This window comes from Suricata suricatta, chromosome 5 (assembly GCF_006229205.1).
Source record: "Suricata suricatta isolate VVHF042 chromosome 5, meerkat_22Aug2017_6uvM2_HiC, whole genome shotgun sequence".
NCBI lineage: Eukaryota > Metazoa > Chordata > Mammalia > Carnivora > Herpestidae > Suricata > Suricata suricatta.
The window spans coordinates 68220617-68247791 of record NC_043704.1 but is presented as its reverse complement, the minus strand read 5'-3'; the positions used below and the strand labels follow the sequence as shown (position 1 = coordinate 68247791).

The following is a 27175-nucleotide window of genomic DNA, read 5'->3' as shown; positions in this document are numbered from 1 at the left end:
AAGACCCCCATCCTCTCCTAGAAGCAACCCAGAAACCACGTGCGGTCCTCTGCCTTCCTGCCTCTCTTCCCCAAGTCCAGCCACAGCCCTGTGACCAGGGATCGCCCTGGGGTCTAGCTGAGGCACCCTCCCTCCAGGCACACACCCCTGAGGCAACTGGCCCACTTACTTTTTCAGCCATTCCACAATGTCCTCAGCTGTGGATCCATAGTTGTCATACTGGAACAGAAACCGTCCTTTCCTGTGAAATGAGGACAGACAACGTGGACTCAGCCAAGGATGCAAACGCCATGATGGAGGGGAGCAAACGCCAGAAGGAAGCAGGAGACTTACTCGAAATAGCAGACGGTGGGGTAGCCTCGCACATTATACTCCTCTTTGATGTTTTCAAATTCCGAGGGGTACACATTCATCCCAGCCAGCACCTAGGAGCAAACGGTGAACAGTCCTCCTGGCCCTCTGCCCCGCAGACAACACCCCCCACTTGTCCACGCATGGCCGATCTGTCTATCCCACCAGAAACAGATGAAGGGGGAGGAGCCTCACAAACTGATGTGCAGCCCCGGGCAGCAGGGGGAGCACAGCAAGCTAACCCAGCTGGGAATGAGGGCTGAAAGTTCTGGAAGACGTGCGGTCGGGGCCAGGTGTTACCCTCTGTACAGGCATTCCTTTTACTTGCCTGCAGGGGTGGCTATCCCAGAGTGAAACCAAAGTTCTGAGGGCTGAGGAAGGCATGTGGCCTTCCAAGTTCAAGCAGGTCCTAGAGTGGGGCCACTGTCAACTAAGGTTGCACTCCTCTCTTAAGTTACAGCCACTTCTCAGCCTCCCCATAACGTCCTTGGCCTGTCTTCAGTCTGTCCGGCCAGGCTTTGTGTACAGTCTTCTTGGACCTCCCAGCCTGTATGTGGCCGGGGAGAGAGTGTGGCTCTCGTGACAGTCCATCTGCCGGACTCTCCTCCCTCCAGACTCCCAGATCCCCCACCTCTCTCCTGTTTATAACCATCACCTACCACCTGACCGCACCATCTCCAAAGTCTGAACATGTTCTGGTTGCAGGGGTCCCCATATCTGACACCCCTAACTGGGAAAGGAGAATTTTAGTAGCTGTGTGACTGACAACAAGGCTAACTACTAAGAACAACCCAGAGTCCTCTAAAACTCCTTCCCTGAAGCAGCGATCTTTTCTAGGGCAGGATCAGGTGCCTGGAAAGAGGACTTTGACTCTGTTCTTACAAGAGAATGAAGATAGAGTGGCCGGATACAGGAAGGCTGTTCCATCAAGCAGCACAGCGTAGAGGAGAGGGGAAAGGAACTTCAAAAAGCCAGGAGCAGTTATAGAAGCAGAGAGAAGAAACCTGGGAAGCTCATTTTGCTGAACAATATAGAAGGAAACATAGGAAGAGAAAAAGGACAACAAACTTGATTCAGAAGACTGCATCCACTGAGGAATCATGTGACATTGGGCAAGTCACTTGCCCTCACTGAGGCTCCCTGTGTGGAAGACGTGGGTGATGAGACTATCACAGAGCTCTTAAGAGAACGGACCCAGATGACCAGGTCAGAGGATTTAGCACAGAACTGATGTTCAGTAATCGTCAAGTCCTTGGTTTCCTACCAAATCCTCCTGGTGATGACAGCCTTTGGCAGCGCCATCCCTAGAAGCATCTAAACAGGTCTTTCTGGGGTGCCTGGGTGACTCAGGCGGTTCAGCGTCCAACTCTTAATTTCAGCTCAGGTCATGATCCCATGGTTGTGGGATCAAGCCCTGAGTCAGGCTCTGCACTGAACGTGAAGCCTGCTTGGGATTCTCTTTCCCTCTCCCTCTGCACATTCACGTATGTGTGCTTGCACTCTCTCTCTCTCTTAATAAGTAAAAAACATTAAACATGTCTTTCCAACTGTTTTAGGTATGTAGCACATGTCTTCCTGACTGTTTTACTTACCTAGCACAATGCCTCGCATATGTAGGCACACAATAAATGTTTACTAAATCACTGATTTCCACGCACCCACCCCACCCCCAGCTCATTTGTGGGATGCTGCCAGGAATCCAGGGAGAATCAGCCTGAAATAGAACTTACTGGAAGCCTGGAACCCTCTAAAAGCCATTCTGTCCATTTCCCAGACTGATTCAGCAGCCTGTTCCAGTAATAATTGTCTACTTTAAAGTTCTTTTTTTTATTCTAATTGATCTCCCTATTGTCAGTGCACATCCACCATGAGATTAATCTTTCACATCCTCCTCTTTCATTACATCACTTCCCTGCACAAAACCTTTCAATTCCACTAAATACGGGCTAGAATCTAACTCCACGCTCAAAGATCATACTATCCCTATCTCGTTTCTGAATTCTTCTTTCTTACAAAATCCTTAATTACATGCCTGCTAGAGTCTAGGTTTTTGATTCTCCCAGGAATTGGACAGTCTTAGACCTCTGCACAGGGAGGAAGTTGGACTGCTCACCGTCTAAGGCACACCTTGCAGATGAGTGATATACTACAGTGGCCAGGAGCCAGGCTCAGGCATCAGGATGCTGGGTTCGAGTCCTAACTCCCCACTTAGTAGATGCATTTCCTTGAATAAGGTACCTCTGTGCCTGTTTCCTCATGAGCAGCCACCTCTTGTGACCACTGTGAAGACTGAAAGAGATAGTACAGGTAAAGGTCTACCTACAGCACTCAGAATATGCTGTTTTCACCAATACTATGAAGCAGCTCCGAACTCAACCCAAATTGCCAGAGCACATGCTTCTTGTCCCTCTGCTTAGGATGTCCACTTCCTATCTCTCAGTTTCTACCAAGACTTATTCATCCTTGAAGGCAAATCAAACCCCACTTTCCCAGACAGCTGTTCCAAACCACCTTTGCTTGTGATGAACTTTCAGCTCTCTGAATTTCTGTAGCACTCTTGTACCACTTGGGGGCATTTATTAATGAAGCAGATATTTTTTGAACAAGTATGTACACTTTTTGGAGTCTGGAAAGCCAAATGAGGCAAAACTGGCCTCAGCCTAAAAGTTAAGGCCACAACGCCTGACCTGGAGCCACACGTGCTGGTGCCGTCCAGTTAGTGCGACCTGCTCTGCCTCATGTTCAGCCTGTGTCCTGACAGGAAGACTCGTGGATGCTTCGCAGAGCGGACAACACGTGAGCTGGTGCTGAAGGGAGAGTGAGAGTTCCACAGACATTCCAGAAAGAGAATGTGGAAGCAAGACAAAACAAGATGGAGCCCAGGACGTAGGAATGTGCTGGTTTAACTGGACTGCAGGACACAGAAGGGGCAGGAAGAGAAGGCTGGACAGGTTCACAGAGCTCACTCTGGAAACGGCTTTAATGCCTCAGAAACCAGGACTTTAGGGAAGAGGTGCTGGAGGGTTTTCCGGCTGCATTCTTTTTTCTTGTCTTTTTTTTTCTTTTCTTTTCTCTTCTCTTCTTTTCTTTTCCTTTCCTTTTCCTTTTTCTTTTCTTTTTTCTTTCTTCTTTCCTTCCTTCCTTCCTTCCTTTCCTTCCTTTTTAAAAAATATAAACAGGTCAGGCTGTAAGGGGCAAGTTGTGTGTCAGGGAGAGAAGTCAGCAGTCTTCGGCAGCTACCCTGTGGGCTAACCAGGGCCTGACCCAGGATGGCGGGCAAGGAGAGGACAGAGGATGTGAGGAAGAGAGATGTGTGAGGATGCCCTAGGAAAAAGGCATGTCATCAGAAGAGCCTGCGGTACTTGGGAAGAGTCATGAAAGAAAGCTGGCAGTCTGCTGGCTGGAAAGGTACTGAGTTTTATTTTAGACACCCTGCATTTGGGACACAGGGAGAAAAATCCAGAGCAAGATGTCAAGCAGGGAATCTGATACATGGTACTGGAGCTCAGGGACTCAGGCCCCATGGAACTACATTTTGTTGAAACTACGGATGTAGATAAAATCACTGAGGGAGAGACAAAAAGAAAAGCACAGTGCCAAGCCCTTGCTTCATTGTGCTAATAAGAGGCTGAAAAGCAGAATCTAGGGAGCACCCTCATTTAGTGAGTGGGAGGAACAGGAAGTACAGAGCAGTGGAGGGGGTCAATCATGCGCGTCTATGAAGTGTCTGCAGCTTCACAACAACCTAGTGAGGTGGGCAGGGTTTGCATTATCATCCCATTTTACAGATACGGAAACAGAGACTCCGAGGCTATTTGCCCAAGGTCTCCTTGCTGGTTAGTACGAGCCAGGTCTAGGGTCTGGTCTGCACAAGTCTGTCACCATGACCGGCCCATGCCATGATGTACACACCTAGATGGTCCCATCATGGCCAAGACTAACAAAAGACTCTCAGTGTGGACCTTGGTAACTAGCAAAGCTGGGAGAGGAGGCAGATGGGGACAGGGTCACTCTGATGGCTGCTCTGAGATGGGGAGCAGCAACAGCTGCTGACGAAGATGGCAATTAGCAGGAATAGATGGGACAGACACTGATGATTCACCAGACATCAATGACAGCAAAAGGGAGGCAGAACGGAGTTTGGAAAATGGCAAAGGCTGAGCACCCCTGATCTGGCCTGGCTCCCGTCTTAACGACATCATCAAGTTGGATACCTCCCAAGAAATCTGTAGAGGAGGGAGGTTTTTGACCCTTGCCACGGAAATGGACAACCCTAAGAGGGCTGTGGACGACAGAGATGAAAAGGAGACTGAAGGTGGCAGTCCGGCTGGGTCTCAGCAGTGGTGAGGGGGTACGCTTTTGATTTCTGGGGACTAGCAGCCCATCTCTGCCCTGTGTCGGAGGACAGAAAGGAATCACGCTTCTGGTCACCTCCTCTCTGGGGAGCTGTGGCTGCACCAGGAGCGCTGGCCTCCAGAGGCCTCCTGCAGCAGGTGGTGTCCATGTAGCTGGACCTTTCCCTATTTATGGAGCTGGGAAAGGGTGAGAACTTTCAAAAAATGCTTTCCCAAGAAACAGAACAAAATGTACCCCAAGCAAGAAAATGTGGAAGAAAATGAATGCATTCACACAACACAGATGCCTTAAGCCCAGGTAACTAACACCCAGGAAAAGCTGGCCTTGACCAGCCAGGCTCTCCAGGTACTCAGACGATCCCACTGAGTTTTCTGTAACGCTGTCTAGGGAACCGGGACAGTCATTTTGTACATGTCTTGACTTGGCTGCAGGCAGGGAAAGCAGGCACTGTTGTTATTTTTTCCTTTTTTGGAAGCAAGAACCCTTAAAATAAATAATATTCAGGGATAATCTTGAGAAAGAACCTAGTATGAGCTCAGTGCAAGGGACAAGCCCTCAGCTCAAAAACATCCTTCCCACTTTGTCTCAGTCCTTAATAACTGATGCTCTGAATTCCTTTAAAAGGAGGAACATTTTTAATGTAAATACAGAGCTTAAATTAAACGTGCTCAGGAGTGATAAGCCACACATTCATTCATTCACTTATCAGTATGTATGGGGTACCAGAAGCATGGCTCTGTGCTCTGTGGTGAAGAAACAGATGTGAACCAAACAGTGCCCCAGCGCTCAGGAAGCTCACACTACAGTGAGAAAGTCATGCTATAATTAGTATCAACGGTGACGAAAGTGATCTGGAATGAAAGCATAGGTGAGCGGAGCTGGCCATGCACGGCAAGGACTAACTCTGTGAAAGCATGGAAGGGACTGGAACACTGAGTTTGGAAGGTGGATGCAGCATCAGCGAGGGTCTTCCAGCAAGACCTCCTCTGCTTTGGTGCAGCCGGCCAGGCATTCGTGATCTGACTGGGGCTGGAGCTATCTAACTTCGCTGTTCTGCAGAGTTAGGAAGCCGAGTTGAGGAGTTTTCTAAGGGTATGCAAGTATGGGTAGGGAAACATTGAGTAATTAAGTCTTTTCTCCAGGCGAAATAATCATGATATATGCTATCTATTGAGGTCCAAGAATTCGAAGTGAAACTTTCCCCAAGTGATGTATGTGTGCCCCAAGGCCAAACATCTCCAGGCAAGTTGCTAAAAATTCATTAGTGAGAAACAAGCAGGACCTTAGTGCAGCCCCAGAATGAGGTCAAAAGAGAAAGCACTAGTTCTTTGCAACCCAGTCTTGCAGTCGGCTCGCTAGCAGGGCTGTCACCATGCCCAGGTGCTGCCAGGTCAACTTTTTAAATTGACTCTGAACTAATCACCAACTTCATTTGATCCATAAAGATCATGATTTAATTAAAAAAATTTTTTAACATTTATTTATTTCTGAGAGACTGAGAGAGACAGAGCCTGAGCAGGGGAGGGCCAGAGAGGGAGACACAGAATCTGAAGCAGGCTTCAGGCTCTGAGCTGTCAGCACAGAGCCTGAAGCGGGGCTCGAACTCACGGTGGTGAGATCATGAACTGAGCCAAAGTTGGACACCCAACTGACTGAGGCACCCAGATGCCCCTCATGATTCAGTTTTAAGACCTCAGAATTCCCTTAGTGGGACTTTGGCTAGCCCCACCATGGTGATGGCTCTCTTCCCCACAACCTTTCATGAAAAGCATATGGATTTTTCCATGCTCCCTAGAGGAGCCAACAGTTATTTTTCTGTCATCAGCAATAGGAACGAAACAAAAAACCCTCAATATCTCTGTGGCTCAGGGTACATGCAAAACTGGATAGAACACACGACACAGAAGAGACAAGGCTGGCAAGCGGAGGCTGTGCAGAGATGACCAGGACCTTCAGTGCGTGGCCCTCAGCCTGGTGAGGTCAGACTGTCCAGCCTCCCCTGCCCTCGCTGCACCATCCTGGCTGTTCTTCCTTCCTGGGGCCCATTTCCTCAGGGGCTCCTCCTCCTCCTCCTCCTGTCCCTGAAAGATGGGTATCCCTGAGACACTGGTCACCATGCTCCTTTCCTGGCCACTGGGCTGCCAAGCACCAGGAGCCTTGGCCCACTTTGGAACCCAGCCCTGACGGACTGCTGATGGCTTCTGGCCACCCAGCAATATCAATTGTGCTTCTTGTTGGTTTCCTGGCTATTTTGCACTGGTCTTGCTTGGACAAGCACCAAACTCACCTGGTCCCAGCAACTCCTGGGAGTTCTTACCATCTACCAAGAACAGGTCTGAAATCACATGCCCAGGGCTCAGGGTCAGCAGTGGGAGGGTGACTCCTTGAGATTTTCAGACCTGCCCTTTCCCCACACCCGGGGCCCCTTCCTCCCACTGCCTCTCCAGGTGAGAGGGAGAAGCCCGGGAGTCAGCCAGTCCTGCCAGGCCCATGGGCCTCACTTACAATTTGGCCTCGCAATTGGGTCGCCGCCTTCTGGAAATGTGGCATTATCCTCTTGCACACGCTGCACCCTGGTCACAGATAGGAGAGAAAACAGTGGGTTACAGTGGGTGCCCGGCCCCTGTGCCCTGGCTTCCCTCCCCTCAGGCTAACCTCTGCCAGCAAACATTTACCCAGCCTGCAGAAGGACAGGACTGCGACCCTGGGGACACAGAAGAAATAGGAGGCCCTGCCCACCAAAGAGCTTACAATCTTGATGGCGTAGATCAGGACACAGCCCAGCAGTCCCCGGATAAATGTGGGACTGACTAAGCAAATGACACGGCCGGAGAAGGGCAAAGCATGGAATAGTTGAGGGCTGATAATGAGTTCAGCAGGAATTCAGGGAACCCAAATAGGTGACAGGAAAGCACAGTCAGGGACTGCAAATGAACCTGAATCAGATGCCATTAGGAAGAAAATGTACAACCACAGGAACAATGACTTTTGGGATTTCCATGCCCCTTTTCTTACATCTACAAGAATAAGTGGGCAGTGAGTGGAGATGGGTTAGGTGTGAAATACTGGCTCTGGCCTCACGGGAGGAGCACCAGGCTAGGGTCGGCACACCGGAGTACCAGTCCTCCCTGGATGCACCACATGGCCCTGGACAGGTCACCTCTTCTCACTGGGTGATGGCTCCTTCTGGCAACTGTGGAGGGTTGGAGCAGACAACCTCAGGCCCCCTCCAGCTCTGACATCAAGGATTCTGTGATGTCTCTGGCTCAACCCTCTATGGGATTCTGTGGTTACTTTTCTCCTGGGATGATGAAGGTCCTCCAAGCCTTGGGGGACACAGGGCTGAGACAGCCAGGCCCCAAACATCCACTACTACTTCAGAGTGACCTTGCTTTAAACCACCCCCCTCGCCCCCGCATCAATCAGAGCAGGCCACATTTCGGCAGTGATCCCACAGGACACGTGTACCAGTTTCTTCAGACATAAGGAATTCAGACATGCCAGGCTGTTACTCTTTCTGACAGCTACTCTGCTGCAAAAGGCTTTGAGATGTACCTGAAGGCTGTAAACGCCATAGCTGACTGGACCCCCGTGTTAGGCTGCATCTCGTCTCAATGTGACTGGGGGCAGGGCCACGCAGCAGCAGGCAGACAAGCGCTAATCCATGTTTAGCTAACACCTTGGCAGACAGTGGGCAGACGAGTACAGTTCAGAGAGGTGCTCTCACCCACGGGGCAGGTAGACACACTGGGGAACTGTGAGCAGGTCCAAGGTTCTGCTGGAACCTCCACAGCACCAAGTCCGCTGGACCAAATGTAATGCAGGGTGTTCTCACTTGGAACTCCCCAAATGCCCATAGTCCCTCCGTGACATTCTGGCCCAGCAGACAGAGGGACACACTGTATACACACTAGCCTGGGCTTAGGTCCATGCCACGAGTTCAGGCTCAGCCTGAGGGAGACCTGGGAGAGTGGGAGCGGTTGCAAGGTCAGCCTGAAGAAGACATCTGCCCGAAGAAGACAAGACGTACCTCTCCCTAGCAGCTGCCACATGGAGCCCCATCCCCATGGATGTAATGAAGAAAAGAACATGACATTTGTCAGGGGACACTGTTCCCACTGTGGGGCACTCACAGGAGGGAAACAGGGACAACAAGGCTGACCTGACCAGGTCCCTGTGCTCCACGGTGGATGTCACACAGTAGGGCTACTGGGGGTGCAGGGGGGCTGCACAGCAGACAAGACACTCGGCTCTGGGGAGTGAGACCCAGGTCTCCCCTTGACTGTCTGCTGCCTGTGCTAAGACTGAGACAGTGGTGTGAGCCTCGGCTTTCCCATCTGTGGAGTGGACATAGCGTTTGCCCTGGAGGTGGAGGGGCACAGCCGACATCTGGTATGACAGAGCCGGACACTCAGCAGGGGAGGCGCTGTCACTACAGGACCCGAGTGTCTGCGCCCGCTACATCTGCTGCAGAGGAACACTCCACAGGGGACAGTGGATGTCACTCCCAGGAGGGAAAATAAGGGGGGTGCTGCAGGGAGTGCACTTGGAGTTCATTCACTCTATTCAGTGGCTTGATGAGATGGGGCATGGAGTCTGACACCCACTGGGCAACAGTCATCAGTCAGGGGCTTAATTTATGAAGTGTCCCCACAGAGGTGGCGTCTCTCTTCCAGCTTCGCCCATTTGCAGCCCGCAGCAACATTACCCTCACGGCCCCCCAGCTCCCCATGGGTGAAGCCCAGCAGCTCTGGGAGAAGTCAGTGAGGTGAAGAGGTGATGGAAGAGTAATAGGAAGCTACAGGCCAAGTCAGTTTCCAATTTAACTTGACCAAAAATAGAGCTGGTACCGTGATCCGTATCTGAATTCATCTTCCAACGGATTCAACTGGGAGGCACAGGAAGAGATAAGACTAATTGTCACTCTCAAACCCTTAAAGTTAGAGCAGTCTCCCTTTCATTTTTTTCACTAATTCTGTCAACATTTACTGAATAAACAGTAGGTTCCGGGGACCCAGATTCCTTGTCACAAATAAAGCCTCCCACTACCTCTGGGTTCATTCACCCCAAACATGATCAAAGGGTCAGAGTCCTAAAAGATTTCTCAGTTAGGGAATGGGTGTGTTTCCAGGAATAAGCTGAATTATGAGGCCATGAAGGCTTCAGTGGACTAGTATAATAAAAGAACAAGTTTGTTTCAATAAAAACAACAACAAAAGAATCTTGGGATTACCTGGGACCCAGGAGGCCATCTAATCTGACTCCTCCACAAATTCGAACTTAATGGCTCCCAGTTTTCTCCCTTCCTTCTCGACTATCAATTGCTCTGTGACATCAACAAGGGACCTAACTTCTATCCCAGCTCTCCATTATATAAAGGTAATAACGATGCTTGCCTCTCTGCCTGCTATGGTGAGGAGGATGGGCACCCTCCCAGACAGCCCGGGAGAGGGGAAGGGGGAGATGGCACACACATTCTAGTGCAAACTGCTAGGGAACCACTCTTTATAAGTGATGGACTAGCGTCATTATAATGAAACCCACACAGCTATACCATGATCCTGACTTGTGTCCCAAACTATATACAGACATATACTCAGTTTTAATCTCATCTAAGGGGTTCTGAGATAAGCCAAAGGGGGCCATCTCCTCAAGGGGCTGGATAGGCAGGACAATTCCTGAGGCAACTCGCAGCTGAGCAGTTAATAAGATCCAAGGAGAAACAAAAAGGGGTGAAACCAACCAGTGAACATTAATGAAGAGAATGACCCAAGGTTAAAGTGCATGACCGTTCTGAGCAAAGCCTGATCTAAGAAGAAGTAGGACACCAGAGCCTCCTTTCTACAGGCAGGCACACCCCAGAGGCCAGCGAGGTGTCTGAGAGGAAGCCGGGTTAGGGGGACACCCAGCAATCAACAGGGGCTGGGGAGAGGCTACTGTCATGGTGAACAAACCATAGGCTCAAGTCAGGCAGAACCTCATAAAAGGGCAGCCATCCAGGGAGGCATGCTCATTCAGGTGGAAATGGGAGAGGTCTTTGTTCAAAGAACTTCTCAAGAAGGGGGATTCAAGGCAGGTTTACAAGAGTAAACAGAACTGAAATGAGACGTTACAACTCACCTCACAGAAATACAAAGGATCATAAGAGACTAGTATGGACAATTAATCACCAAAAAATTGGATAATTTAGAAGAAATATGCAAATTCCTAGAAATATACAATCTTCTAGGACTCAAGCAGTGAGAAACAGAAAACCTGAATGGACCAATTACTAGCAAGGAGATTGAATCAGTCATCAAAAACCTGCCAACAAACAAAAGTCCAGGACCAGATGTTTTCACTGACAAATTCTTCCAAACATTCAAAGATTCAATATCTATTCTCCTATAACTCTTTCAAAACATTGTAAAGGAGGGAAATACTTCCAATACATCTTATGAGGCCAGTTACCCTGATACCAAAACCAGACAAGGACACCACAAAAAGAGAAAATTATAGGCCAGTATTCTTGATGAACATAGACTTAAAAATCCTCAACAAAATATTAGCAAACCAAATTCAACAATACATTAAAAGGATCATGCAAAGGGACAGGCCAGTGGCGCAATGGATAACGCGTCAGACTACGGATCAGAAAAAGGATCATGCAACACAATCAGGTGAGGGATGTAAGGATAGTTCAATACCTGCACATCAATCAACTTGATACATCATGTCAACAAAATGAAGGATAAAAATCATAAGATCATCTCAACAGATACAGAATAAGAACTCAATAAAATTCAACATCTATTTATGATAAAAAAACTCTCAACAAAGCGGGTAGAGAGAGAACATACCTCAACATAATAAAGGTCATACATGACAAACCCACAGTTAACATCATAGTCAACAGGAAAAAGCTAAAAGCTTTTCCTCTAAGATCAGGAATAAGACAAGGATGCCCACTCTTGCCACTTTTATTCAACATAGTATTTCTAGCCACAGCAATTAAGACAGAAGAAATGAAAAGCATGGAAATCAGAAAGAAAGAAGTAAAACAGTCATTATTTGGTGATGACATGATACTATATATAGAAAACTCTAAAAACTCCACCAAAAAAAAACCTGTTAGAACTAATAAATGAATTCAGTAAAATCAAGGATACAAAACCAATATACAGAAACCTGTGGCATTTCTACACACTAATAACAAACTAGCAGAAAGAGAAATAAATAAAACAATCCCATTAAAATTGCATCAAAAAGAATAATATACCTAGGAATAAATTTAACCAAGGCAGTGAAAGATCTATATACTGAAAACTAAGACACTGATAAGAGAAATTGAAGTTAACACAATTGAAAAGATATTCCATACTCATGGATTAGAAGAACTAATATTATTAAAATGTCCATACTATTCAAAGCAAACTACAGATTCAAAGCAATCCTTATCAAAACTCCAATGGCATATTTCACAAAATTAAAACAAATAATTCTCTAATTTGTTTGTGCCACTGAAGATCCCAAAGAGTCAAAGCAATCATTAGAAAGAACAAAGCTGGAGGTATCATGCTCCCTGATTTCAAATTATACTACAAAGCTATAATGATAAAAACAATATGGTGCTGGCACAAAAACAGACACACAGATTAATGGAAAAGAATGGAGAGCTAAGAAATAAACTCATATATACAGGGATAATCCATTGATAACAAAGGAGCCAAGAACATACAACAGAGAAAGAACAGTCCCTTCAATAAACAGTGTTGAGAAAACTGAACAGCCATGTGCAAAAGAATGAAACTAGACCACTATCTTACACCATACACAAAAATAAACTCAAAATGGATTAGAGACTTGAATATAAGACCGGAAACCATAAAATTATTATTAGAAAATGCAGGCAATCAGCTCCTTAACATCAGTCTTAGCCATGTTTTTGTGGCTCAGACTCCAAAGGCAAGAAATAGACAAGTAGTAGACAATAAGACTACTTCAAGTTAAAAAGCTTCTGCACAGTGAAAGAAACTATCATCAAAATGAAAAGGCAACCTACTGAATGGGAGAAGATATGTGCAAATCATATATTTGATAAGAGGTTAGTATCTAAAATATATAAAGAATTCATACAACTCAACAACAAAACAAACAACCTGATTAAAAAAATGGGCAGAGAATTTGAATAGACATTTCTCCAAAGAAGACATACAGATACCAACAGACATATGAAAAGATGCTCAACATCACTCATCATCAGGGAAATGCAAATGATATATCATGTCACACCTGTCAGAATGGCTTTTATCAAAAAGAAATAACAAGTGTTGGCAAGGATGTGGAAAAAAAGGAACCCCTGTGCAGTGTTGGTAGGAATGTAAATTGGTACAGCCACTGTGAAACACAATATGGAGATTCCTCAAAAAATTAAGAATAGAACTATCATATGATCCAGGTGATCCACTACTGGGTATTTGTCTGAAGAATATAAGAACATTAATGTGAAAAGAGCTTGTGCTCTGTTTCTCCCTGAAATATAAATAAACAAATATACATAGATGAAATAGAAAAGGAAATACTGAGTACTACATCTGGCAGAGTGGGTGGCAAGTAATAAGGTAAGTATGGTTTTGTAAAACTGTTGTTTCAGCTTATTTACTTATTCAACTTATCTACTATAAGTATACTAGTAACTTATGTATATACATGTAACTTTCATGTAACATATATAATAAGTTACATGTATACTTATAGTACTAGGTTAAAACAAAAAATATTTTTACATTAATACTAGGAAATACAGTCAAAAAGTCTGAAAGCCACTGCTCTGATCCAACCCCTTCTCTTATACAAATGGAAACTAAGGCGGGGGCGAGGGATGCCTGGGTGGCTCAGTTGGCTAAGCATCCAACTTTGGCTCAGGTCATGATCTCATAGTTCCTGAGTTCGAGCCCCACAATGTGCTCTGCTGACAGCTCAGAGCCTGGAATCTGCTTCAGATTCTGTGTCTCCTCACTGCCCTTCCCTTGCTCATGCTCTCTCCTTCTCAAAAATAAACATTTTTTAAAAAATTTAAAAAAAAAATGGAAACTGATGGGCAGAGAGGTGAAGGATTTGACCAAGGTCACCCAGCTCGATGTTGGCATAGCTGGAATTAGAACCTGGGTCTTCTGATTGTCATCTCAATGATCTTTCTGCTATTCCCATGGCTTTGTGCCTCATCTAGAAAATGAACCAACATATGAAGCCATCTTCTCCCTGGTACTGATCCCCCCACACCTCCCAGGTGCCATCAGCAGAGGTGTGCAGGAGCCAGAGCTGGGAGAATGGCTGCCCCCCGGGGGCCGGCCAGGCTCTGGCTGGTGAGCAGCAGTGGACCTAGAGAGTGAGCTGAGCCTGAGGCATGGCTCCCCTGGGCTCCACCAGGCACACAGCTGGCAAGAGAGGAATACCTGGGGAGGAGACCCATCCTGTTGCTAGGTGGAGCTTGGGGTGAAGAGGCATAAGGATGTTGATTCTAGGGAGAGAAAAACATGTGGACAGCAGGAGGGGAGGAGCCAGATGAAAAGGCAAAGAGGCAGAAACACAGAGATGGGGTGAGGGACGTACTTCACATTCTAAGAGGGTTGGGGCTAGTTCCCAGACCCCCGCCTTCCACCTCCCAGCTGCCCCTCCAAGAGGTTGAACAATGAACTCTGGCCCAAAGGAGAAAGGTCACTCACAGGGGGCATAAAACATCATCAGGAGGGGCTTCTCTTCCTTCTTCAGGAGCCGTCTGAAGTCCTGAGGCACAAAGAGAGAACACTGCAGGTCACACACACAATAACGCAATAGGGAGGTGACATGCCCCTGTCATTGGGGAGTGGAAGGCGCTATAGTGGCGGGAGGAGCAGGCCAGCACTTCAGATGACCCACACTCTGACTTGGGCTTTGGGGCATGCAGCCAGAGTTTCAGCCTGTCAGGAGCTGGACGATCGAGACAATCTATACCATTCCTGAATATTATATCAGGACACAGGCCTTGAGGTGGGGCACGGGACCAGGCTACCGCCTTTCCTTGCAGCTCTGCCTAAACAATTAAAAACCGGCAAGGAGCTATTTGAGTCCCACGAAACTCAACCGGGCTGCCCCCTCATGTGACTTATGGAGTGGTTTTGTTGTAGGGGGGGGTAGTTGTTTTCAGGTGGCCCAACTTGGCTAGACGGGGATCTGCTGGTTAAGGTAACGCAGGGCTAACCCACACCCACTCTCTCTTTCCCCAGCCCTGCCCTCGCTGTCCATGTGTCCAGGAGTCCAGGGTGTGCACAGGAGCCCACGGATGAGGCATGACCCCTCCCCCCACGACGTTACAAGCCAAACAGATCATCTGTATTTGTAAAACCCTCAGAACAGTGCCTAGCATATTATTATGCAATACGTAATTATTTGTTAAATAAACACAAAACATGTAAAAAAATGACATTTCTACATTTCACAACAGTGCTAATGGAGAGACTTCAGTGTAAAGCAGGGTTAAAGACCTTTCTTCCAATGAAAGTCAATGATGTTCCGGAAAAAGCAAATCTATCAAGGAAGGACTGCAGAGAAACGCAATGACAGAGCATGTTTTGGTTAAAATAATTTGCTTCTCTAACCAGTTTCCATAGAAGAAAATTAGAGGTTTTTCTCTTTTGAATAATAAGGAAAATAAAAGGAGATTGCAAAATGCAGCTTTCTGGCAGCAACAAGGCATTAGGTAAATAGATGAGGGTACACCCCGCTCTATGGAATACTACTGCATCATTAAAAACGATGAAGAGGAATATTTAATGTCACAATAAGATATGCGTGTTACATTAAGTGGGGGGGGGAAAGCAAATTAGAAAGCAGCATATAAAATGTAATGACACTTTTGTGAGTAAAAATATTTATGTATGCATTATGTTGAAAGCCTGGAATGCTACAGAAAATACCAGAAGTGGGTATCTCTCGATGGGAAGGGATAAAGTAACATTTTTTTCTTTTAAATGTAAGGTGTCATTTTCTAAATTTTTAACAATGACTATGGATTACTTATAACTTTTCAGTTAGATAAAAAATATTACAAATGTTTTGTAGGAATTTAAAACACTTATAATAAATTCTGAAAATGTTCACTCTTGTTTACATAACTAGAATTAAATAATTCTACTTATTGTAAGACAGAATTAGCAACTAAGATCTTTGACCCTGACTATGGGTAGAAAATGCAAATGCTTTGAAAATGATCTTCTGAAATCCCTGGAGGAAAAAAAGCCCTGGAGAACTGAGAAGAAAAGGGTTTTCTGAGCCTGTAGCAATTTGGTTTCATACCCTGGGTAGTAACAATTATTACATTACATTCAAAGATGCTTAATTACCTTCAACAGTGCGGAATACTAAGCTCATAAATACAATTGGCAATTAACTTGAACTTGGAAATTTTAGTTACTTTATGTGGAAATTCTATCAGCAGAAAGGCAGCTATGCCTTAAACTTCTACAGAAGAGAAAATAGTACCAAGTATAACAAGAGGAATGCCTACAGGTGTGAAAAAAATTTTTTTCTGCTTAATATTTCTAGATACAGAAGAATGATCTTAGGAGTTTCAGGACATGACCATCTCAGGGGAAGGAGGCAGCAGGCAATCACTTTCCAGAAAGGCTAGGAACATGCATTATCACAAAATCTACCCACCAGCAACAGTGAGTTTAGGCTGCTTGTTTTTACATGACTACAGGCTGCTACCACCTCCTGACATCTGCCCCTCTTCCCTTGCCCGCGACATACTTTTAACCTTCTGATGATACTGGCATTTCTATCCTGGAGAAATATTGATGCCGGGCCCCTTGATTCTAATAGCCCAGCCCCTACTGATCACACATGATCCCTTCTCCAGAAAGTATAAATGGCATCCTTTTCTTTTGGGTTAACAAACATTAAGAGTCAATAACTTTAAACGAAAAGGGAGGGGAGGCAGAGGAAGATATAAAGTACATTTCATGTTACCAAGATAAGAACAAACATTCTCGGGGCGCCTGGGTGGCTCAGTCAGTTAAGCATCCGACTTTGGCTCAGGTTATGATTTCGTGGTTTGTGGGTTCAAGCCCCGCATCATGTTCTATGCTGACCGTTCAGAGCCTGAAGCCTGTTTTAGATTCTGTGTCTCCCTCTCTCTCTGCCCCTCTCCCACTCGTGCTCTGTCTCTCTGTCTCAAAAATAAACAAACTATAAAAATATTTTTTAAAAAAGGACATTCTCTAGCTCCTATCACAAAAACAAATGACAAGTGTTGGTGAGGATGCAGAGAAAAAGGAACCCTTGTGCACTCTCGGTAGAAATAAAAATTGGTGCAGTCACTATGCAAAGAGTATGGAGATTCATCCAAAAATTAAGAGTAGAAATTCCATATGATCCAGTAATTCCCACTAGTGAGTATTTACCCAAAGAAAATGAAAACATTAACTTGAAAAGATATACATGTCCCTATATTTACTGCAGCATTATTTACAACAGCCAAGATACAGAAGCAACCCAAATGTCCATCGACTAATAAATGAATAAAGATGTGGTGTGTGTGTGTATATACACACACACACACACACACACACACACATATACACAGTTGAATATTACTCAGCCATAAAAAAAGATGAGATCTTACCATCTGCAGCAACATGGATGGATCTAGAGGGTAATGTTAAGTGAAATAAGTCATACAGAGAAAGACAAATACCATATGATTTCACTTATATAGAGAATCTAAGAAACAAAACAAATGAACAAAACCAACCAAACAGAAACAGACTGATAAAATAAGAGAACAAACTGGTGGTTGCCAGAGGGAAGTGGGCGGGGGCATAGGTGAAATAGGTGAAGGGGATTAAGAGGTATAAATGTTCAGGGGCGCCTGGGTGGCTTAGTTGGTTGAGCATCCAACTTTATTTCAGGTCATGATCTCGTGGTCTGTGGGTTCAAGCCCTGCATAGGGCTCTGTGCTGACAGCTCAAAGCCTGGAGCCTGCTTCAGATTCTGTGTCACCCTCTCTCTGCCCCTCCCCTGCTCACATTATCTCTCTCTCAAAAATAAATAAACATTAAAAAAAAATTCTCTTAAAGAGGTATAAATGTCCAGTTATAAAATAAATACGTCATAAGGATGAAAAGTACAACATAGGGAATAGAGTCAATAATACTGCAATAACTTTGTATGGTGACAGATGGTAACCACACTCCTCATGGTGAGCACGGTGTGATATGCAGAACTGCCGAATCGCTATGTTACATATCTGAAACTAATATAGCACTGTATGTCAACAGTATTTCATAGATTAAAAAAAAGGACATTCTCCTTCCATCGACAAAATAGCACCGCTTGCCTCACAGACCATCTGGAATATAACAAAGATGCTCTTGCCCATCCCTAGGTGAAGACACAGCCAAACAAATGAGGTATGCACGTGTCACAATACATGGATAAAGACGCACATTCGGAGTAGGGAGACAGGCTTTAAAAAAAAGGGTCAGGTTGTATGAAGACTATAAATCAGAACCACTGTTCTACCCCCTAACTCCCTAGCCCAGCCAAATCCAGAAACTAAAGCTTATGTAAATAATTTGCTCAAATTTACATGATTTAGATTGTAGAGATCTGACCCAAGTATCTGGAAATTGAGCCCAACCTCCGAGATTATTTTTAAAGAAAAAAAAATTCACCTTTAAACACACACACACACACACACACACACACACACACACACACACACGAAGTCAATCCCAGCAATGATTGGCTTACATAACAAGGAAAGGCCATTTAAATGAATATTTCTATGAGAAAAATCTAAACCCACTAAAATACATTAAATAAAGTGGTGACGAATGGAAGGTCTCAGGCAGCCAGTCTGTGACCTCCTGTGGGTTCCATCATGGAGCTGGGAAGGAGAACAAATATTAGGGGCCTGGTGGCCCAGCTCCCTTGGAGAACACAACTGGTCTCCAAAAAGTCCCGTTTCTCATTTCTTTGGGCATCTTTCCTAGAGAGACCCTGGCTGGGGGAAGCTTCCAGTGTCCACCAGAACTGATGGGGAATAGTTACCTTTTCACTGTCAATGTGGACAACATCTTTGGCTCCAGGATCTTCCTCCCACAGTGGGGGTCCTTTTGGATCCTTCAGAAAGGCCACGATGGACTGAGGAAAAGAACAAAGGGAAAAGGCATTTTAGCCAGGGAAAGAGGGAGGTGCGGAATCAGGAACTGCCCCATCTCCCTGCCCAGAGACCCACATGCCTAGAGAGGGTCTGCACGTGGCATGGGGGCAACAGCACGGGGGCAAGGGTGCCATTCCACTGCCCACTGACGTCACTGCTGAGGGCTCTAAAATTGCACCCCACCACCTCCACCACAATTTTTCAGCCACATGACACCTTACTCTGGTCAGCTGGCCCATATCTACTGTGCTTCTTCATGGACAGAAAAGAGGAGATTTGAGACAATTCATTGGCTTATTCAAGCCAGAGACACACTCATGCTTCTACTAAGTCTCATGTCCTCCAAGAAGCCTTTCTGGTCAACTTGAATAAAGGTCTCCAGTCCTGTCCAAGGATTCCACACTCATACAGCCTCCAAAACCGCCAATCGCACAAGCAGGCAAGCACACCTACTTGTCGCCTGCTCAATACTATGTGATCTAAACTGGTTTGGGAGTGTGTTAAATCCTGATCATCCTCTGAAGGGCTTAAGCTAAGAAGCCCACTGGGGGCAGGGTGCTCATCTCTGTGGCTGCCTAGTTGCTGTACTTCTCTCCCTGAACAACCCCCTTCTAGATCCCCAGGATGAAGATCTGACAGGACCTTCAGGATAAAGGGCTTACCTAGCCTTTGTCATGTGGACAACTGACTCAAATTTCACTCCCTCTGCGGAAGACACAATCCTCCCATGCAGGGGCCATGTCCCTCCACTACCGTCTTTCCGTCAGACAACCACTCTGAGAAATGGCGCTCAAAGTCTAGAGAGCCAGGAACGAGTACCAGAAACCAGCCAACCTCCATCCCTCCAACCCTGGAGGGGAGTTGCTGGCCTCCATGTCAACAGACAGAGCCTTCAGTGTCCCCATTTTGATCCAAGATTTTATGATTTCTATCCACTTTGATCAAGTACCAAACAGCAGATGATAACCTGAATGTGTTCACAGTGTGGTGGGAGGGAGGAGGGCTGAGGTGAGAAAAGGAAACACCTCCTTAGGGAAGCGGTGCATGCAGCCCACCCACTGGTCACACACACAGGACCTCCGTGAGCTTATTATTTGGGAAGAGCTACCACGGAAAAATGGGAGACAGCTAAGATTTAGTAGAATTTCATTCAGGTAATGCTACCTGTCATTCCAAATGGGACTGTGAAGTGGCTTCTGGCCAGAAGAAAAAGGCCATTTCCACATGGCAAGGGCAGGTCTGCCTCTTTTGTCCCTGTCAAAGCTTCCCTGTGACAGTATAAGCCAAAATGGAACTGGCAGGGCCTCCTGAAACCCATACTCAGCCACAGCTGCACAGGTGCCTGTCCACCTGAGCTGTGTGAGAAAGATGCTTACAGGCACCCACCTGTTTCAGAAAATACCTGGTGCAGGAGTTCTCGATCTAGGGTACGTGGCAGCCTTCAGGGGTCAGTGAAACTGCAGCCTCACATGAAAACACTACTTTATATGTAACTCTACTTAACATTTACATTTACTCACACGACAATATTTTACATGTACTTTGTCCAAACACACTGTTTCTAGGAAGAAGATCCATGCCTTTCAGTCAATTCTCAGTGGGACTAGGAACCCAAAATCAGTTAGGAACTATTGCTCTCGGGGGGCTCTTGTCCAGCACAAGCAGAGTTAAAGGGTTAGCACTGTCTCCCATTCCCCCACTCCCACCCCTGCCCCGGCCTCAGCAGCAAGGAGAAAAGACAAACATGGATGCAAAGAGGAAAGGGGTCACCTCTTCTAAATAACTGAAATAATTATACTAGCAATCTTTTGCTTTTCAGGTGGAGATGACTCTTATTTAACTGAAGCAGGTGATTCCATCCATAGGTTCTCTCCAAATCAATGTAAGTGATGAGATCTTGGCAGGGAGCGGCGCCAGGAACACCCCACCCCCTGGCCATCCTGTCCTGCTCATGAAACCCAAGGAATGGGCTCCATACCCACAGCTTGGTTCTCAGGACATTTTCGTGTCTGGGGAAACCACACCCAGAGCTACATGGTCTTGGGAGAAGGTCATCAGAGGGTCATCTGAGTCCTGGCTTCCCGGCATCTCCAGTCCTCACTGCTGACATGTAATAAGGATTTTGCTGGACAGACTGCTGACCAGCAAAAGGCCACTTATCCAGGAAGTTCTCCTCTTTGAGCTTCCTGCCCTTTACCCTCACTTATCTGGTCTCTGGCTTTGTTAGGGGCCACAGCATGGTGCCTATGATCGGGCCCCCACAGACAGGATAACAGCAAGTAGAGCCAGAGTGTGAGTCTGCAACCAGGGACCCGACTCTGGCAGAGACTCCTCTGTCTCTCTGGAGATGGAGGCCCAGGAGGAACCTTGAGAGGAAAACCAACCTGTGGCCGGGGAGGGCACTGGTCTTAGCCGCTCCTGCTGAATGACGAGCAGAAGGGCAGTGATGGGAAACACCATGCTGCTTACCCTTGCCCTGAGAGCTCCACGGACCTCACCCCAGTCTCTGATGGCCCCATGGGCTTGGGGAAACCCTTGGACTAAGGACGCCCTCTCTCCAGTAAAGACTCTGACCCTGTCCAATGCTCAGCCTGCTTTTCCAGCTTATTGATGCAGGAATCAGAGGAAGGGAAGAGTGAGCAGGTGCCACCCACCCAGTCTTTGTAAGGGGTGGACGGAGGCCAGGACTTGGCCTCCCCTACCTAGGCAAGTTCAGACCACTTGGGCTCCTTGCCCCTTCCCTGCAACTATACAGTTCTGCTCCTTCCTGCTCCATGATTTCAGGACAGACTGCTCAGAGGGAACCACTAAATGTAGACTGAACACAGCCTCCGAAGACAAAACAGAAAGCCCCAGGGCCCCCTTCCATCACTGCAGAGCACTTCCCCTGCCCTGCCCAGCTACACGCTGTTCCTGGAGAGTTCGTGTTCCTCCGAGGGCTTCAGCTAATGTCTTAACACAGAACAAGAGGCTCAAGCAACTCCAGTTGGTAGAATTTTCTCCAAGTGTCTAAGTGGGTGTTAAGATGAGTAATCAGGCTGAATCTGTATAAGCTGTAAAGCTATAGCAACTTAAAAAAGAATAAGTGCTGGCAGATAAACAAGAACTGACTGGGGAGCTGAGGGAGAGCAGCAGAGGAGAGGGGTGCTGACAGCTGCACAGGTGGATGGACAGGGAAGAACAGGAGGAGGGAGATGGAGAGAGAGACAGAGAGGAGCACAAAGCAGGAGATTCCGAAAGAGTAAGTTCAGTTCATGCTGAGAACAGAAGAAATACATGGCCCCGGCACGCCGCCTGGACCAGAGATAGGAGACGACTGGTCTGAGGAGGAGAATGGGTAGCTGAAGGAGGAGAACCCAAGGGCAATAGAAGGACTCAGGGCGGGGGCAGCTGCTTTGTGGTAACAGCACCTGCAGGTCAAAGGCCTTCCACACCTATTTTCATTGATGCTTTTCCATCTACTTCTAAATTGGATTTGTAGCAGGGGAATGACTCAGTGACATCGGCATGTCATCTGAAACGAAGGGCATCAGCCAATAGGTGCCAACCTGCCCGTGTCCTGCACCCTGTGTTAACCTGGGAACAGCAAGTCCCTCCCAGACCCTGGATAGCCAGTATGGACACTACCACAGAGATGAGAGAGGGCTTCAAGCCACAGCAAAAGGGAGACCCGGGCCCCTGGAGGAGAGAGGCGTAATATCACATGCCTCACCGGAGGACTGCATCTGCAAGGCTGGCCATCCCCCTTGCGCTAACAGTTACAAACTTTTCCAGATATTCTGCTGACATGTGCTCTAGAGATAAGCATCCCTCAGGTCATTTGAAAGAGCTATCTGTGCAATCTGCCCTTCCTTCTCTCCGAGAAAACCTGCCAGGCTTTTGGCGTCTGTTCAGACTCTACTTCTGCTGAGAATGAGAGAGGTAAATTTACCTTAAATGTCACAGCTCGGTTATATTCAGTATGAAATGCACCATCCCTGTCAAATGAGGAGAAAAAGGTGTTAACTTTAAGGATGGTTATGAAGATACATACCTTTGATTTCCTGCAGCATCTTAATAACATTCAGCTACTGAACACAGTTCAAGATTTTTTTTTTCAAAAAAGAACTGTAAATACAAAAGTAAAAATCATTCTAAAATAAAATTAACCTAACTAAAAACCACCATTGACCAGGAATACCAATGAAAGCTTTCTAGCACTTACTTGGAAAATGGAAATGCCCATGTATACTTACTGGTAATGGAATAATTCAACCTTTTTGTCCTTTGGGCTCAGGTCAACTTTCATCTTCTTGCACAATTTTCGACTCTCAGCATCACTGAAAAGACACAAATGTCAGGAACCATTTGTTACCCGAGGTCCTCACAAAGGTGTTGACAGAGTAAAATTTGCTCGTGGCCTAAAAAAAGCCTGCTACTTTGGAATTCTCAATAGCAGGGAAGGCCCTGACTATAGATGGGCTCTCAGAGAACTGGAGGAAGGAAAGTTACTGAAAGGATGTGGGCTGATGGAGAAAGGCAGAGACTAGCAGAGGGGCAACATGGACAGCTCTGGACAAAGCAAGTCTCCAGGAGCATAGGGGGTGGACGGCCCATTCTAAGAAGAAAAACAAACTACATTGTAAATCCATGGTTCCCAGTCCTGGCTGCTCATCAGCACCATCTGGAAAGTTAAAAAAAAAAATACGAATTAACCTGGCCCTTTCCAGATCATTACTTCACATTCTCTGCCTAAGGCCCAAGCAAGTTTTTGTTTTTAAAGCTCAAATGTGGACCATATGCCATCTGCTATACACCAGCTGACCAGGATTAAGAGGAAAATGTCCCACAAGGCTGAAGAAGTTATGAAATCTGAGCAGGTACTACAAAAGCCACAGGGAGAGAGGAGACCACTTCAGCACGGTACAGCACCTACACTATCACACTCTTACCATTCTTTTTTTTTTTTAATTTTTTTCTAATGTTTTATTTAGTTTTGAGAGAGAGAGAGAGAGACAGTGAGTAGGGGAGGGTCAGAGAGAGAGCGAGACACAGAATCTGAAGACAGGCTCCAGGCTCTGAGCTAGCTATCAGCACGGAGTCCGATGTGGGGCTTGAACCCATGAACCGTGAGATCATGACCTGAGCCGAAGCCGGACGCTTAACCGACTGAGTCACCCAGGCGCCCCTCTCACAATTCTTCTGATAAGACACATCTGTCCAGTGCCAATCACTGTTTACAGAGTGCTCATGCCTGATCTCATCTCACTTGGTTTCCTTCCTGTTAGATCGATGCATGTGGTCCCTGCCCAGCAGCAGCAGCACCCAGAAACTTGTTAGAAATGCAAATTCTTGGCCCCATCCCAAACCTGCGAATTAAAATTCTGAGGGTACTTGAGCAGCTATGTCTCCAAGAGCCTCCCCGGTGATCCTGTTGCACCCCACTGTCCTCGTCTGGCTCTTCTTCCTTTCCCTCACTTCTCTTAAGTCTGGCTTCCTCTCTGGTCTCCACCAATGCCTCAGAGACCCCACCTGTCTCATAGCTTTCCCCATAATCTCATGATACTCAGCCAAGTCTGCCCAATGGCAGCCACAGGGCCCACTCCCCAGATCTGCATGACTTAGTGAGGGTATCTTGGCCACCCAACTCCACTGGTTCCCGCTGACCACACCACATGAGAAACTTGGTTCTGTCAGGTATGACAGGCACCTGAGGGAAGTCCCTTCATCTCCCACCTGTTTACATACCTTACTACCCTCTACAGCCATCAGCTTCACACAGCTGTGTACCAGCCCCAATACAGATAGGCTGACTCACCCATTCAGCTCAATTCTAAAAGCAACACTCATCAGTGGACAAGCAGAATTGTAGGACCTCATTTTAAGTGTAAATACACACTTTGCGATTCAAAAAGCATGTCTTACTAGAGACATGCATACGTCAGAGATGCACACTCCTGCCCCCACCTCAACCCAGGCCCAGGCTTTTTCCTCCCTTTAGTCTTGCCTGTGGTAGCCAAACCTGCAGCCACTGGCCTAGCAAACAGTGGGACTCAAAAGAAATGCATGATGAATTCCAAAAGGAAAGGCTAATGACATTACAGTGGCTGCTCTCCCAAGGTGGCAAGGCCACTTAGAGACAGGGAGTCCAGAGAGAAGTGGATAAGCAGAGGTGGGGAGGAGATCTAGATGGGCCAAGCATATACATCAGAAAGCTCCTGAAAGGGCCGCCCACGGAATCGTTGCTGGAAACTCGTCCCCTAAAGCCCTATGGGGATGCCATACACGCCTCCAGTGACAAGAGCTATTACAGTTTGGGTTTGCCTTGCCCGCAGGGGATCTGTGGTGAAGCCATGCTGACAGGAAGTAAATGTGTTTGCAAAATGCTGCATCGAAGGTGTCCTTTCCTGGCCTGAGTTAATTCCCCAGGAGAGAGGACTCCACTTGGGATGTTTACAAGGTTTGCTTGGCACTTGCCTTGTCCAGCTTTGTTCTGCCGAGCTCAACTGTTTCTGGGTGACTACCTGCTGTTCATGAAACTGCAACAACAGTTCAAACACCTCAGGCCTCCCTCAGCCCCATCCTGGAATCCAGCAGGGGCACCCAATGGGTCTGCCCACACTGCCGCGCCTGGGGTGGATGCTTAGACTTTGCGAGACAGCCACCCGGAAGGGAGACGCGCCACTCCACGCTGGCTCTCTTCCCTCAAGCCTGGCTGGCAGCCTCTTGCTATGACTTTCACAAAGCAGAGAGAGGAGGGACAGGGCTCAGAATGCTTCTCACCCCAATCCCTGCCTGCTCTGCCAGAACCCCAGTCCCAGGAAAAGCCTCACTCCTGCAGTGGTATGGTCCCTAGGGAGCTCAGGCCAGGCTTAGGGGTAATTCTCCAAAGCAACCAACAAAGCTGAACGGGGCTGGGAGGGCACAGAGGTTCTCTTCAGCCTGTGGCCCCCACTCTGGTTAAGTGACTCACAGCTGTCTCTGCCACAGGATTCCTCGTTGCAGACTTGGTGCAACACACTTCCCTCTTTAGGTTATGACACGCCCCCCAGGATTCTCTCTCCTCTCCTGCTCGCTACAGACAGACACACAGACAGACACAGACACACAAATGCGTGTGACACACGTGGTCACAACGATGCACAGTTCTCAGAGGGGTCCCTGGGGAGGTAGCTTCCCAGTCTATTTGAGAGCCTCTGGCACAGACCCCAGAGCCACAATCAAGCACCTCCCGCATTCCCGCTGTATTTCTCTCCACAGCACCCAGCTCCGCATCTGACCATGTCTGCTGTCAGCCCCATCAGAAATGCTTGCTCCATGAAGGTGAGAGCTTTGTCTTGTTCCTAGCTGCGTCCACTGGATTACAACAGCAGCTGGCACCTAGCAGGCACTCTCTAAATAGCCTGAGTCCAGGAGTGAATGAATGAACGATGCTGTGACTGCCAGGATGAGGCTTGCACTTCTGGCTCTCTGGGCTCTGTCCACTGAGCTCCAGGAATCCTGCCAGGTGACAGTTCCTGATAGTGTTTCCTCAGATTGGCTCCCCTTCCCCCTGTTTCTCAGAGTATGTAAGTGTGTGTGAGTGCACATGTGTGTGCATGCACACACATACACATGTGTGTGCTAACTCTTCTGTACAGAAAATAAGAGTCTTTTTTTTTTTTTTAACATTTATTTACTTTTTGAGAGATAGAGAGAGACAGAGCATGAGCAGGGAAGGGGCAGAGAGAGACACACACAGAATCTGAAGCAGGCTCCAGGCTCTGAGCTGTCAGCACAGAGCCCAACTCGGGGCTTGAAACCATGAACTGTGAGACCATGACCTGAGCCGAAGTCGGAAGCTCACCCAAATGAGTCATCCAGGTGCCCCCAAAATTTTAAGAGTTCACGAAGGGAAGGGAAATTACCCCAGCTCGGGACCTTAAAAGGCTCTGGGTTGATAGATTAAGCACAATTAATTGATGTACTGGTTACCCTCCTCTCTACCTCCCTTCCCCAGCCAGTGACTGAAGCTCTAGGGGGGAAAAAGGCAGGGAGACAAAGGCAGTGATCAGGGAAACGAGAGGCTTTGTTGGAATGCAGAGGGAGGGAAATAACCACCATGGATCACAGAGAGCGAACTGTCATGCAAAGGCCCTCACCTGCACAACCCGACTGTCCTGCGAGAACCAGCTGCTCCATCTGCTGGGAGGCTGGAGCCCTGCCCGCCGCCTCTGCCTGTTTACTCACCCGCACCTGCTACATCCTATCCCGCCCCGCCCCCTTGGCCTTCCTCTACACAAAATGTGGACAAAAGATTACAGT

General features: G+C 47.1%; 1 protein-coding gene across 1 annotated transcript in view; it reads right to left on the bottom strand.

Annotated features, from left to right (window-relative positions):
- The window catches only part of PDIA5 (protein disulfide isomerase family A member 5), a 91942-nt gene that overhangs the window by 34525 nt on the left and 30242 nt on the right, over window positions 1–27175 (bottom strand). Inside the window, exons 4-10 of the mRNA XM_029939452.1 lie at window positions 23128–23211; window positions 22824–22869; window positions 18781–18873; window positions 14412–14472; window positions 7213–7280; window positions 334–425; window positions 170–241 (exon numbers count right to left, since the gene is read on the bottom strand). Coding sequence (XP_029795312.1) covers window positions 170–241; window positions 334–425; window positions 7213–7280; window positions 14412–14472; window positions 18781–18873; window positions 22824–22869; window positions 23128–23211 — 516 coding nt within the window. The remainder of the gene's footprint in view (window positions 1–169; window positions 242–333; window positions 426–7212; window positions 7281–14411; window positions 14473–18780; window positions 18874–22823; window positions 22870–23127; window positions 23212–27175) is intronic.